This window comes from Geotrypetes seraphini, chromosome 4 (genome assembly GCF_902459505.1).
Source record: "Geotrypetes seraphini chromosome 4, aGeoSer1.1, whole genome shotgun sequence".
Classification (NCBI taxonomy): Eukaryota; Metazoa; Chordata; class Amphibia; order Gymnophiona; family Dermophiidae; genus Geotrypetes; species Geotrypetes seraphini.
The window spans coordinates 259,872,623-259,886,925 of NC_047087.1; the positions used below are offsets into that span (position 1 = coordinate 259,872,623).

General features: G+C 42.5%; 1 protein-coding gene across 4 annotated transcripts in view; it reads left to right on the forward strand.

The window, feature by feature from the left end:
• The first annotated feature begins 1,414 nt into the window (after positions 1-1,414).
• Positions 1,415-14,303, forward strand: part of LOC117360004 (protein FRA10AC1) — a 74,248-nt gene continuing 61,359 nt past the window's right edge. For 3 of the 4 annotated variants that reach the window (XM_033943532.1, XM_033943533.1, XM_033943535.1), the window contains exons 1-4: positions 1,541-1,660; positions 6,586-6,665; positions 11,256-11,351; positions 11,431-11,476. In XM_033943532.1, the coding sequence (XP_033799423.1) occupies positions 1,562-1,660; positions 6,586-6,665; positions 11,256-11,351; positions 11,431-11,476 (321 nt within the window). In that variant the 5' untranslated portion in view covers positions 1,541-1,561. Of the gene's footprint in view, positions 1,500-1,540; positions 1,661-6,585; positions 6,666-11,255; positions 11,352-11,430; positions 11,477-14,303 lie in introns of those variants that run through there. The other variant, XM_033943534.1, reaches the window with a different exon arrangement.

A 14,303-nucleotide genomic window follows, 5' to 3' on the forward strand; every position in this document is an offset into this window, starting at 1 on the left:
GCCCGCTATTAATCCTGGCCAAGCCAGGAAGGAGCCAAACAGCCTGTGCTCAAGCTCCTTATAAAATCAGGGATGCAAGCAGCTATGCAGGAGAAGGCTCCTGATCTCCAAAACTATTATAGCAGGCTAGCTAAATTGGTGTCCCTGAGGACTATTCCTGCTAACAGCAGACTTCTGCCGCATAAGTCCGTGTCTTCTCCCAGGCAGAGGTCCTAACATGAGGAAACCACTGGCCACCAAGCCTCAAACTTAAATCAACAAGAAAAACGCTCAAATAATAAAGCCATAGAGCAGATCATAAATACATCTGAACAACTTACAGAAGAAAAACTGAGGGGGCAGAAGCAAGCTTACTGGGAAGGAGGAGGAGTTAAAAGAGGAGCAATATCACTTTTTAAGCAACTTGAGGGTTCAGATGCATGCATAACCCTAGCATTTGGGAATACTAGACACATTGCACTAGAAAGACAAGTTACACATTTAGCTGCCTTATTCAAGAGGCTCCTCAGCAGTACACAAATGTTCTCACATAAAGTTACACTTGATTCAAGGAAAGTGCAAGTATGGGTATGAGCTTTCATGCAGGAGCATACAGTACCTATTTTATAAAATAAGATACACACCTATACAACAGCTCCACCAAATGCAAACCTCTAGAATATCTACAGGCAAAATTGTTAAATGTATTCACACTCCTGTTGGCATGTATATTTACACATTCATGTACATCCACACAGTTTCATAAAAAACCATGTCCACAGGTGCCTCACACACAGAAAATCTCTTAATAATTATATTCAAAATGTTTAAAAGGGAAAACACTTTTTCAAAACTACAACAGTAACAGGGCATAGAAAAGTTTTGAATTTACATACATCAAGGCAGCAAATGTGGAGACATACAGTTCAGGTATGCAAATCTATACGTACACCTATGCATCATGCATAAACTTGAATGCAATGCAGGAGTTATTGGACACACGCAAGACCAACTGCGGCTCAGGACGAGAGCTCCCTCCTTACAGATAAGGACAGGCCCTGCGTCCTGCATCCTTCCTCCAGGTTGCTCCCAGACAACCACAACACAGCCACTTAAGTTGTTGCGATTTTAGTGTAGCGTTTACTTATTCGCTTTTTTAAATACACTGCCTTGAAGCCTTTTAGGCCATTTGAGCTGTATATCCAATGTAATACGAACTAATGGTCGAAAACCAACCCGAGGCATCAATACGCAATGAAAGCCCTGTTCGGTACGTCTCAAACTTTCAAATCCCCCCTCCCCGATACAGCATTTCCCACGTTCAAGCTTTCCGCCCTCCACTGACGTAACTTCCTTCCTTCTCCTACGTCTCGCCATCGTTGTCCCCTCCCCCTCTCCTTCTCCAACGCAACTTCCGATTTCTGACGGGGCGGAGCGCGGCTGAGGGAGAGAAGTTGCGTTGGAGGGGGCGGGACCCTGGCGAAGGAAATTGGTGGGTGACATCGGGCATGAGTTTGAAGGTAGGTTTGGTAAGGAGTCTCAGATTGAGGGAGGAGGTGGCAGTCCGCGGACAAAGGGGATCATGCTGCAGAAGACAGACCCTGGGGAGAGGAGGAGTGGGTGCGAAGAGGGGTGTTTGGCATTTCTGGACTATCCCATTTGTGCACTATGGGAATTGCAGGTGCATGTCAGAGATCAGCCCCAAATTTATAAAAGTTGCATGCATTATAAAATTCAATCAGTATAGAATAAGCAAACATTTCACGTGGGGGATTGTCTCACCAATTTGCTTGACTTCTTTGAAGGTGTGAATAAACGTGGTTAAAGGTGAGCCTGTTGATGTAGTGTATCTAGATTTCCAGAAAGCTTTTGACAAAGTTCTTCATGAAAGGCTCCAGAGTAAATTAAAGAGTCATGAGATAGGAGGCAATGTTTAGTTGTGGACTAGGAGTTGTATATCGCACAGAAAACGGAGGATAGGGTTAAATGGCCGTTTTTCTCAGTGGAGGAGAGTAGTAAATATTGCAGTAGGGATCCATACTGGGACTGGTGTTATTTAACTTATTTATAAATGATCTGGAAATTGGAATGACAAGTGAGGTGATTAAATTTGCAGGTGACTCTGAACTCTTCAGAGTTGTTAGAACACATGCAGACTGTGAAAAATTGCAGGCAGACCTTAGGAAATTGGAAGACTGGGCATCCAAATGGCAGCTGACATTTAATGTGGACACATGCAGTGATGCACATTGGGAAGAATAGCCCAAATCATAGTTACCAGATGCAAGAATCCACCTTGGGGGTTAGCGCCCAAGAAAAAGATCTGTGTGTCATTGTAGACAATACGCTGAAGCCTGCTCAATGTGTGGTGGTGGTCAAAAAAGCAAACAAGTTTCTAGGAATTAGAAAAGGGATGGTTAATAAGACTAAGAATGTTATAATGCCTCTGTATCGCTCCATGGTGCGACCTCACCTGGACTAATGCGTTCAGTTCTGGATGCCTTATCTCAAGAAAAATATAGCAAAACTAAGAAAGGTTCAAAGAAAAGCGACCAAGATGATGAAGGGGATGGAACTCCTCTCATATGAGGAAAGACTAAAGAGGTTAGGCTCTTCAGCTTGGAAAAGAGACGGCTGAGGGGAGATATGATTGAAGTCTACAAAATCCTGAGTGGTGTAGAATGGGTACAAGTGGATCGATTTTTTTTTTTTTTTTTTTTACTCCCATCAAAAATTACAAAGACTAGGGGACACTCGATGAAGTTACAAGGAAATTTAAAAAAAATAAAATTGTTGTTGTTCGGTGCCATTGACTCGTGCTCGAGTGGTACGACTTGATGAATTGCGGATCTAAAAAGAAATTGGTTTTGTGCTAGTCTGGAAAGGTCCTCCAGCATCATCCCAATGGTTTTTTTCAACATGTCCAGCCGTCTGACTGCAGATAGCACTATTCGCTTGGTTCTTTCGATCTTCCCAAGCATGATGTTTTCCTCCAGTGATCTCTCTCTTCTGATGGAGTTACCAAAATAAGACAGTCGTTCATCATTTGGGTTTTGAATGATATAGTTGGTTTGATCTCTTCCAAAATCGATTTGTTAGTTCTTGGCAGTCCACGGCACACATAAAATCCTTCTCCAGCACCAAAGCTGTTTGTTTCCTTAGTATCCAGCTTTCACATCTGTAACTGACCATTGAGAAAATGAGTGCGATGACAAGTCTGATATTTGTTTGGAATGTTACCTCCATGCCTTTGAATACTTTGTTGAGAGCCTTCATTGTAGAGAAACCAAGTGCTAGTCTGAGGAGTATTTCCTCCCTGCTAGTTGCTTCTTTGTTTACAAAAGAGGCCAGGAGATTGAAATCCTTCTGTTCTATCCCCTTCAAGCTCAAAATCTTCATCATTTTTCATGTTCATGATCTTTGTCTTGTTTACATTCTAATCCCATGTTATAACTTTCGGCTTTGACTTTTTCAGTAGATGCAGCATGTCTTCTTTGCTGCTAGTGATGAACATTTTATCATCTGCATAGCGCAGAACTGACACTCTTCTTCCAAATTTGCTTTTCTGAAGATGGTTTCACTGAACAGGTTGAATAGGTAAGGTGACAAGATGCATCCTTGCTTGACACCACGTTTTATTGGAAACCAGTCAGTGTTTATTGGAAACCAGCTGTATTCAGTTCTCACTGCAGCTTCTTAATTTTCATATAGGCTCTCTCTCAGCTGAGTTATGTGTTTGGGTATTCCCATTTGTACTAGAGTTCTCTATAGTTTATTGTGATCCACACAGTCAAAAGCTTTGCTGTAGTTGATGAAGCAAAGGTATAGGGGTTTTTGGTTTTCTTTGCTCTTCACCAATATCCATCTAACATTGGCAATAATGTCTCTTGTTCCTTGATCTTTTCAAAAACCAGCCTGAACTTCAGGTAGTTCTTGCTCAACATATGATTGGAGCCTTTGTTATATTATTTTCAGTAATATTTTGCTGTCGTGGAATTAATGCGATTGTTCTGTAGTTACATAGCAATATGATGGCAGATAAAGGTCAAATGGCCCATCTACAGTAACCATTATCTCATTTTCTCTCTGAGTCTTTGTGTCCACCACCTCTTCCGAGAAACTGTAAAAAAGTATTTCCTTAGATTACTATGGAGCCTATCACCCCTTAACTTCATCCTATGCCCTCTCATTGCAGAGTTTCCTTTTAAATGAAAGAGACTCGACTCGTGCACATTTACATTACGTAGGTATTTAAACGTCTCTATCATATCTCCCTTCTTTCCTCCAAAGTATACAGATTGAGATCTTAAAGTTTGTCCCCATATGTCTCATGATGAAGACCACACACCATTTTAGTAGCCTTCCTCTGGACCGACTTAATCCTTTTTATATCTTTTTGAAGGTGCGGCATCCAGAATTGTACACAATATTCTAAATGAGGTCTCACCAAAGTCTTATACAGGGCATCAATACCTTCTTTTTCCTAGTGGCTATACCTCTCCCTATGTGACCTAGCATCCTTCTAGCTTTCATCGTCACCTTTTCAACCTTCAGATCATCACATAAATCACACCCAAGTCTCACTCTTCCGTTGTGCACATAGGTTCTTCACCCCCTAAACTGTATCGTTTCCTTGGGGTTTTGCAGCCCAAATCCATGACCTTGCATTTCTTAGCATTAAATTTTAACTGCCAAATTTCAGACCATTCTTCAAGCTTTGCCAGGTCTTTATTCATGTTATTCATACCATCCGGAGTGTCTACTCTATTACAGATTTTGGTATTATCCGCAATGAAGCAAATCTTACCCGACAACCTTTCAGCAATATCGTTTATAAAAATGTTAAAAAGAACAGGCCCAAGAACAGAACCTTGAGGCACACCACTGGTAACATACTTTTCCTCAGAGCAATCTCCACTGATCACTACCCTCTGTCGCCTTCCACTCAACCAGTTCGTGACCCAGACCATCACTTTGGGACCCATCCCAAGGGCACTCAGTTTATTAGATGTCTGGGTGGAACACTGTCAAAGGCTTTGCTAAAATCTAAATACGCCACATCTAGTGCCCATCCTCTATCCAATTCTCTGGTCACCCAGTCAAAGAAATTGATCAGATTTGTCTGATAAGATCTACCTACCTCTAGTGGAAAAGGGCGGCAGTAACAGGTTTGCTCTTAGATAAAGAGTTAGATATTATCCACTCAAGGCTGTGGGTGTTGGAGTCGGAGTGAGTTGGTAAAAATGTATTGACTCTGACTCCAGCTTCAAAATAAAAACTTATTATATTTACCAGTACTTCAAATCCAGAACAAAAAACTAAATAAAAAACTTAATGTCAGCATTAGACAGTGGAAAAATAGAGGAGTTGGGGGGTCAAAGGTTTGGTGCACCAACTCCACAGCCCTATATCCACATCGTTTTCTCAGATTATCCTATATAATAAAATGCTAAGCTAATGACGCACTCTTACCACGTGTTCCCTGATCCCTGATCTGTCAGGCTGTGGCAGGTAAGAGTACGCATGCGCGTGTCTAAGGCCCGGCGGCAGGTAACACGCTGCGACTCCCCCCCCGCCGCCGACCCTACCCGGCATACCACTAACATGCCGCAACCCCCCCCCCCTCCCCCGCCGACCCTACCCGGCACACCAGAAACCCCCATTGACCCTCCCAGCCGACCCTCCCACCACTAGACGGCTGACAAACCTCGTAGCTCCAGCAGCGTCCCAGGCACAGTAAACACACTGCTTTGTGGTCTTCTACTGGCCTAATTTCCTCTGACGTGTCTCTGATGATGTCTTCAGGGACGCAGCAGAGGAAACTAGGCCAGTAGAAGACCGCGAAGCAGCGTGTTTACTGTGCCTGGGACGCTGCTGGAGCTGTGAGGTTTGTCGGCTGTCTAGCGGTGGGAGGGTCGGCTGCTCAGGGGGATGGGAGGCAGGCAGGCTGGCATCGGAGGGGTGGGGGGTTTAATGGAAACATGCTGCTCAGGGGGATGGGAGGCAGGCAGGCTGGCATTGGGGGTGGGGGGGGGATTAAATGGAAACATGCTGCTCAGGGGGATGGGAGGCAGGCAGGCTGGCATCGGGGGTGGGGGGGGGTTAAATGGAAATATGCTGCTCAGGGGGATGGGAGCCAGGCAGGCTGGCATCGGGGGTGGGAGTGGAACAAAGTCTGGAAGATAATGATGGGGACATAGGAAGGAGGCACTGGGGGCACTAAGGACATGGGAAGGAGGCACTGGGGCATTATGGACACAGGAAGGAGGTACTGGGGGCACTAAGGACGTAGGAAGGGGTACTAAGGACATGGGAAGGAGGCACTGAGGGCACTAAGGACATAGGGAGAGACACGGACAGAAAAAATGACAGACAGGCAGGCAGGCAGCGTGAAAGGAGAGAGAGACAAAGAGAAAAAAAAACACCAGACAGACAGACATCTACTCTAGCACCTGTTAATGTAACGGGCTTAAAGACTAGTATAGAATAATTCTGTAATAAACTTCATTTTGGATAGTCCAAAGTTGCCTAATTTCACAGCTTTTTCCTCTTCTGTACCTTTGTGCCTCAGAGACGCTAGCTGACTCATTTTATAATTTCTTACAGGTAAGGGACCTTGGTGGTTATGATTCTGACTTCAGTGATGACGAAGGTGATGGAGAGAAATCTAACTTCAAGAAAAAAAGGTAATTTTATCTCTTTATCAATATGTCCTGGAGCACTTGAATATAAATTTATAAAGTAATGATGCAACAAATGAGTTAACTGTTATATAATATCATCTTTTCTTGTCATTTAGGCCTAATGATCCATGTTGTTCATATTTGCTATCTGATGGTGAAAGTGAAAAGTTTGTACATTTTATTATCAAGGCTTTGTGTTTCAGTTATTTGAATCTTTCTTTTAATGAATTTAGGGGCCTTTTAACTTAGCGCATGTGGTAATTTCTTCTTTACTCAAGGCCATCTACTTCCCTGGTTTTTATTCAGGTTTGGAAGTTATTTTGAGAACTGGTGCAGACAGCATGCCCTTTCTTCTTGGAAGGTGCAAATTCCAAAAGTAGGTTTCTACAGCAGAGTTTTTCAATCTGGGACTTGTGCTGAGATCTTCTAATGTGCAGTTGGAGGCCTTTTCCTGATTCTGGGGTAAGATTCAAGGGCTTCCTCTAGCCCACTCCTGGAGATGTTGTATGGTTTTTGAAGGGGATCACTCACTTGCAGCTTACTGTCAGACCCTCTCGGAATTTGGATCTAGTTCTGAATGTCCTTTTGGGAGCTCTCTTTGAGCCTCTGAGGTCAGTTTTGATTAAAGATTTCACCCTGAAACAGTTTTACTGGTGGCGATTTTGTTGTTGGCTAGGAGGGTGCCAGAACTGCAGGCGCTGTTCTGTCAGGACTAGAGAATGACGCGGTGGAAAAATTTGTCCCTGTCCTGGCAAATTCAGTCCCATCTCTGTCCACCCCCGCAAGTTCAGTCCCTGCAAACCATCTGATCCCATCCACAGAAGCCTCAAATAGTTTTGATTTTATATTGAACTTATTTTATTAAAGTACTAGTCTTTAAGCCCGTTACATTAACGGGTGCTAGAATTGATGTGTGTGCGTGTCTTTCTTTCTTTTTCTCTCTCTCCTTGGCCGCTGTCTGTCTGTCTTCCTTTCCTTTCCCAGAGCAAAGCATGATTGCTGTCTGCCCCCCAGCACACCCCTCCCCTCAAAGCAGCCCCCTTTCCCTCTCCCCCTGCCCCCTTTTGTGCCATGCCTGCCTGCTCCGTGGCTCCTTTCTGTTCCTCCCCTCCCAGAGCAAAGCATGATTGCATTCTGGCCCCCCAGCACACCCCTCTCTCCAAAGCAGCCCCCTTTCCCTCTCGCCCCTTGCCCCCTCTTATGCTATGCCTGCCTGCTTTGTGTCCCCCTTCTGTTTCCCCCTCCCAGAACAAAGCATGATTGCTTTCTGGCCCCCCAGCACACCCCTCCCCCCAAAGCAACCCCCTTTCCCTCTCGCCTGCCTGTATTGCTCCCTATTCTGGCCCACCGGCACGAACCGCCGCTGCTGCTCCTCTTCAAAGCAGCCTGCTGAGGATCGCTGGCCAGCTGTAGCGAACCTCACAGGCCACTCTCCAACTCGGTAGCACGTTCCCTCTGACGCACGGGATCGCGTCAGAGGGAACGTGCTACCGAGGTGGAGAGCAGCCTGCGAAGTTCGCTAAAGCTGGCCAACGATCCTCAGCAGGCTGCTTTGAAGAGGAGCGGCAGCGGTGGCAGCGGTTTGTTATCTGGGTGAGGGAGGGGGGGGAGTCGCCGGCGTGTTCCCTGCCTCCATGTTAGAAAATGGAATTCGGCACGGATGGTCACATCACACTGTCAGGGAACACGCCATCCTAAGTGCGCATGCGTGCTTAGGGTTTTATTATAGAGGATAAAAATAATATTTTGTACAATTGATATAGATGGGGACCACAAAGCCCACTAACAGGCTGTGCCTTCTTCAGCTTCCAGGGGGCAGTTGCCCTAGTTGCATTACCCTAACACTATTCCTACCATGTGTGACTGTGGTATTCTGTTAGTATGATTTTTTGTATGTAGCATTCTGTAGTAATTTGGTTTCTTCAGTTTTCGTGATAGTGGAGGGGATATTTGTGAGAGGGAAGGGAGACAAGGGTTTTGCTGATTCTTGTTCTGTATTATATGTTATTTTATAAATCACATATAATACAGAACAAGAATCAGCAAAACCCCTGTCTCCCTTCCCTCTCACAAATATCCCCTCCACTATCACGAAAACTGAAGAAGATAATTACTACAGAATGCTACATACAAAAATCATACTAACAAAATACCACAGTCACACATGGTAGGAATAGTGTTAGGGTAATGCAACTAGGGCAACTGCCCCCTGGAAGCTGAAGAAGGCACAGCCTGTTAGTGGGCTTTGTGGTCCCCATCTATATCTAATACCAACTCTGGCAGGATACACATTTCAAATCTGATATATTCTAATCACAAAATAGAAAGTAAAAGTTTTTTTCTACCTTTTGTTGTCTGGTCATTTTATTTTTCAAATCATATTGATTTCAAGTTCCGGTTTCTGTTTCCTTCTGTCTTTTCTTAACTACTGACTACTGATGCAGCGTGTGTAGGGACTTCATTGCGTCTGAGAAGGAATTAGTGCTGTCAGATGATGTGGCCAGATCGTTATCAACAGCGACTTACAGCTCAAACTCTTGTGACGAGGGTCCAACTGGGAGTTCAGTGGATGAAGTGTCTGCTTCAGTTGTCTCATCAGATGCATGAATGACGCTCGCCCATCGATAGCAATTTGAATTCATTGATGATGAGACTCGACTCCATGCCTCCCGTACCATATGAAGAGAGTTGAGCACTGTCATTTTTCTCGCCAGCTCAGCAGCTTGGGGGCTGGATTCCATGCTTGCATCAATCACTGCCATCACGTATCGTAGGACGAGTGACCTGTAATGACGTTTGAAGTTTGCGATTATCCCTTGGTCCATCAGCTGGATCAAAGAGATCATGTTTGGTGGCAGAAACATAAGTTTGATGTTGGTTAGTCTTATGTCATTGCTGTGTGCTGCACAGTTATCAAACAGCATGACAATCTGCCTCCTATGTTTTCTCATCAGATTGTTAAGCTTCTGTAACCATTCAATCCACAATGTCGCTGTCATCCATGTGTTTTTGTTGCTTTAATATTCAACAGGTAGGCATTTAATGTTTTTGAAGCACCGAGGATTTTGATTCTTCCCAATCACCAGTGGCTCAAGCTTTTCACTACCATCCATATTGCAACTGAGCAGCAATGTCAATCGTTCCTTTGGCATCTTGAAGCCAACAGCTTTGCTGTGTTTGAAGGCCAGTAGAGGCTGTCTCATCGGCATTGAAAACGTGACATGGTTCATATCCACCAGTGACTGATGCCAACACTTTCATGACCCATCTTTTTGCATCAAACTCATCTGCATCTTGTTTTTCTCCATGCTGCTTCTTAAATTTTATGCCATTACGAACTTTCCACCTCTCTAACCATCAATTTGTTGCTTTGAAGTCTTCTAAGCCCAGTTCTTCAGATAACTGTGCTGCTTTCTCCATCAGCAGAGGTCCACTGATTGGCAGTTGTCAATTTCTAGCTTCAGCAAACCATCACAACAATGTCTGTGCAACGTCTCCAGCCTTCCCAATTCTTTTCCATATTCTGGTAGGATTGCTGTTGTTTTGCCAGTTTTTCAATATCACTTGCTTTTTTTTTTTTTTTTTTTGTAAATCCAAGAAATCTGGCTAGGAAGAACGCTGTATTAGATACCTGACTCTCCCTTTGGTCAAGTCTCTTTAACACATCGACACATTCAGTTAAAGACAATGATTTTTGTCCAGCATGGTGGACATGTTTAGCCAAAGACAATGATTTTTGTCCATGCGACGCCATGGTGCAGTTCTGAAAGTTCGAACACCTGGCCAGGCCTAGTCTGCAGTTCCGAAACACGTGGCTCATCCATGTCAGAACGTGATTGCATTTAACCAGAGTGAACGTAACGGGAGAGAATAGAGGTTGGACCTAGAACATCTGTGCGCATAAATGGATTGTGTGCTTATCAGAATTGCAATTATCCTGAGTTTACATCTATTGATTTTAATGTAAAAAAAAAAAAACGGGACTGTGCTGGTCAGGTGTGGATAACTGAAGCGTGCACTTAACTAACGTGTACTTAGGTGGAGTCGACTGTACTTGTGGCCTGAATTGGCCACCGTTGGAAACAGAATACTGGGTTTCATGGACCTTCAGTCTATGGCAACTTTTATGCTCTTATGTTTTTAGAAGAATTGGAAATAATTCCACAAGCTATGCTCTGCACACTTTCCCCACTTATTTAATATTACACATTATGATAGTTTTATAAGTATACTACGATATTTTATAGGTAGATAACTCTACTTAAACTTGATAGTAAAATCAAGGATTTCATGCACCTTTTTATTTCTTAAAACCATAACTGAACCCATTGTTGAGTAGTGCAATGTTCTTGTGTTGGTAGAAAATACAAACCTACAGATTCCAGAAGATAGACATTAAAACAAACAAACAAAACGAGGTTAGTTGATAGATCTCTGTACTGATAAAAATCACCTGCTTTTCTTTTATATGCATTTCATTTTAAGTAAATAGCACATGGCTCATTATTAGCAAAGATGGCAATGTATTCCCCATTGCTGGGATTAGAAGTCGTGCTTCAAGTAACCATATGCTGTTCTCTCTGTTTTTTGCAGAAAAAAAGATGATGAAGTGTTGCTTAAAAAGCCATTCCAGAAGGAAAAATATGGAAAAGTGGCACATAAACAAGTTGCAGCTGCTGAATGGGATCGGTACGGTATAGATTGGAGATATTTGTTTAATTTATAAGGAACCGTTGAGTGGAAACTAATTCAATATTGCTGTTAACAGGGAAGAAGCAAGGAATATGAGATTTCATTTGATATCTATGGATGCCGTATCCTTTACACAGGTTTCGCATAAGATTACTGTTTAGTGATCCTAGCTTCAGAATATTGTTTCCAGTTAAAATGTTTTATGTTCCTGTTTCTTATTGCCTACTTTGTAGATCTGATTGACCTTGGTTAGCTGTAGCTTCCTCTCTTATGCTGCTTGCTGCCCTGTGTGGAATTCAGGCCTGGGTAATGGAAGCCCTGCAACGACCCAGAATGCTTTTTACGATTGTTTTTAATTAAAAGTTTCCATGAATGTAAATAGTGATTCAGAACCTTAAATATGTTCTGTGTACATGATTTGTTTGCCAACATGATTTAAAGGAAAATATGTATTCTTAGTACCCAGCCTTTCTTTTTTATAATCCTGTGGTCATTTATATGCTTCTACATGAATATGCACAGTTTTCTTTTGCTGTAATTTATTACATTTTCACTGCAGAGCATGTTTACTTCTAAGCATTGTGGTTCATGTGGTTTTTGATCACAGTTATTTAATGAATTATACGTTTGATACAATTTCCTGTGACTAAGCAAAACAAATTATCTGTTTAAATATTAGACTTTCATAGAACCTCAGAATGAAACACTGAAAATTACAAAGCAGAATACTTTCAAGCAATTGCTGTATAGGCAGCTGCATAAATTTAAATTAAGGGCTCCCTGAGTGGGGTGGTGGGATCTCCCTCAGCAGATCTGTGAGCAGCTACAAATGGCTCTTTTTTCCTTGACAGAAAGACATATGATATCTGTACAACCTCCTTCATACATTAGGACCTACCATATGCATAATAAATACTATACTCTCCTTACTCAAAGTTCCAGCGACTACTCTTGGATTCCATATTATGTAGTACTATGTTTTCTTACCACACTACATAGGGCTCCTTTTACAAAGGTGCGTTAGGGCCTTAACGTGTGGAATAGCGCACATGCTAGCCGCTACCGCCTCCTTGTAAGCAGGCGGTAGTTTTTCAGCTAGCGCATGCTAAAAATGCTAGCGCACCACTGAATCATCCAATCACATACCTCAAGCAGTATGCACAATCCCCTTGCTTATTCTACCTGTATTTCTACAAGACACACAAAATGCTTTTCTTACCAAGTTTCCTCTTCTTTTCCTACTTGCCTAGTGGACTTTCTGTTCCACGACCAATCTTTTTATCTTCTACTTTTGTGATATTCCTCATTCTGTCATGTTTCCTCCAATTCAAATAACCTAAATTGTCTCTTTATTAACCACAATTTTCAACCTCTGGTTGCACAATTGTTTCTCACATTCTTTTGCTACTTAGCTACCATCATTCTTCAGCTGGTGGCCCTAACTTTATTTCTTGCTTCTAAACAAAGTCCTAAGAAACAACTCTAACTCACAGGACAATATGCCTGTTTCCATTCTAGTTATCCTGAGCCTCTGATTTTCAGTTTCATATCATCTTCACTTGAGAAAACTTGGCTCTGATATTTGGTACTCCTAGTAAGTACATTTAATATTTTCTTTTCATCCACAAGGACTTTGACTTTACTGTCTGACCCCTTTTCCATTTCTTCTTTCATACCTACTTCTAGAAGCCATTTGGTCATTCCAAAATTAGCTTCCTTCGGTGTACAGTTTCTTCTTTATATAATCCTCCACCAATCGCACCCAGGTCCATGGTTACTCTCTTCTTGGCGCCTTTCCTACCATATTTGCTTAACTAGGACATAGTCCAATTTCTCTTGCTTAGTCCTCAGGATTGTGAACCCAGTTCTCCAACTCAATATCTCAGTAGAACCTGAGGCTGGATGATTAGCATACATTCACCATATTTCTCTCTCTGAGCTTTCTTCACTTATTTCTTTAATGGGAGCATTCCAGGACTTCCATCCTCTGTTCACTTTTCATCAGTAATTTCTAATCTCTCACTGTTTCTGCTTTTGCTAGTCTCCCATTTTCCAGCAGATATTTTGAGAAGTGCTACTTCTGCTCAGTAATCCTTGAGCACTGGTTCTCTTCTCTTTACAAGACATAACAAAGCTCTCAACCAGCCTCAGGGGTACTACTGCTGACATATGGCCTCACCCTCAGTCAGCCAACTTCTCTACATTCTCCCATCAATAGTCATGGAGTTTTCTCTCCTCACTATCTTTTCTTTCCCGTTTTGCCTAAAACATTAGTTTCATGTTTATTTCAAGTTTATTTAGGGCTTGATATACCGCTTTTATAAACAAAGCGGTTTCCAATTTATGCAAAGTATAAAAAAATTTAAAATAGAGGGAACAAATTCACAGTTCACAGACATAACTTGATACATATGGGCAGATGGGGAGGTTACATTGCTTAAAATAAAAGAAATGGGAGGCAAAATACAAAAGTAGTAAAGGGAATCTTTAATGTAAGGCCTGATGTCTGAGTTTTTTGAATAAGGAAAGCTATTACTCTATCTAATGGGAACCACGCTTCCATTTTGCTTTTGCAGATTCCCTTTTGTTTCCCATTTGTGATGACTTAGGACAAGAATGGAGACTAGTCTTTTGATCTGGTCACCCTTAAACATGCCTCTTGCCAATATCCATTCTACTGTTTCTTCCTACATCTTTCCAGCATATCCCTCTCCTCTGCTCAGATTCCCCTGCCACTATGAGTCAGCTAGAAGAGGCATTTCATCTTTAATTCAGAGCCTCCTTATACGTTGCTTTGTTGGTTTCTTCCCTTTCACTCTTGCTGAGGACGGTTGTATACCGCATATTAGTCCTCTCTTCATTTCTTTCCCTTGCTCTCTGCCAACTCGTATCGGACAATATATCTGAATTTTTTTGCATGGCGCTAACCATTTGTTTTCTTTGGAGGCC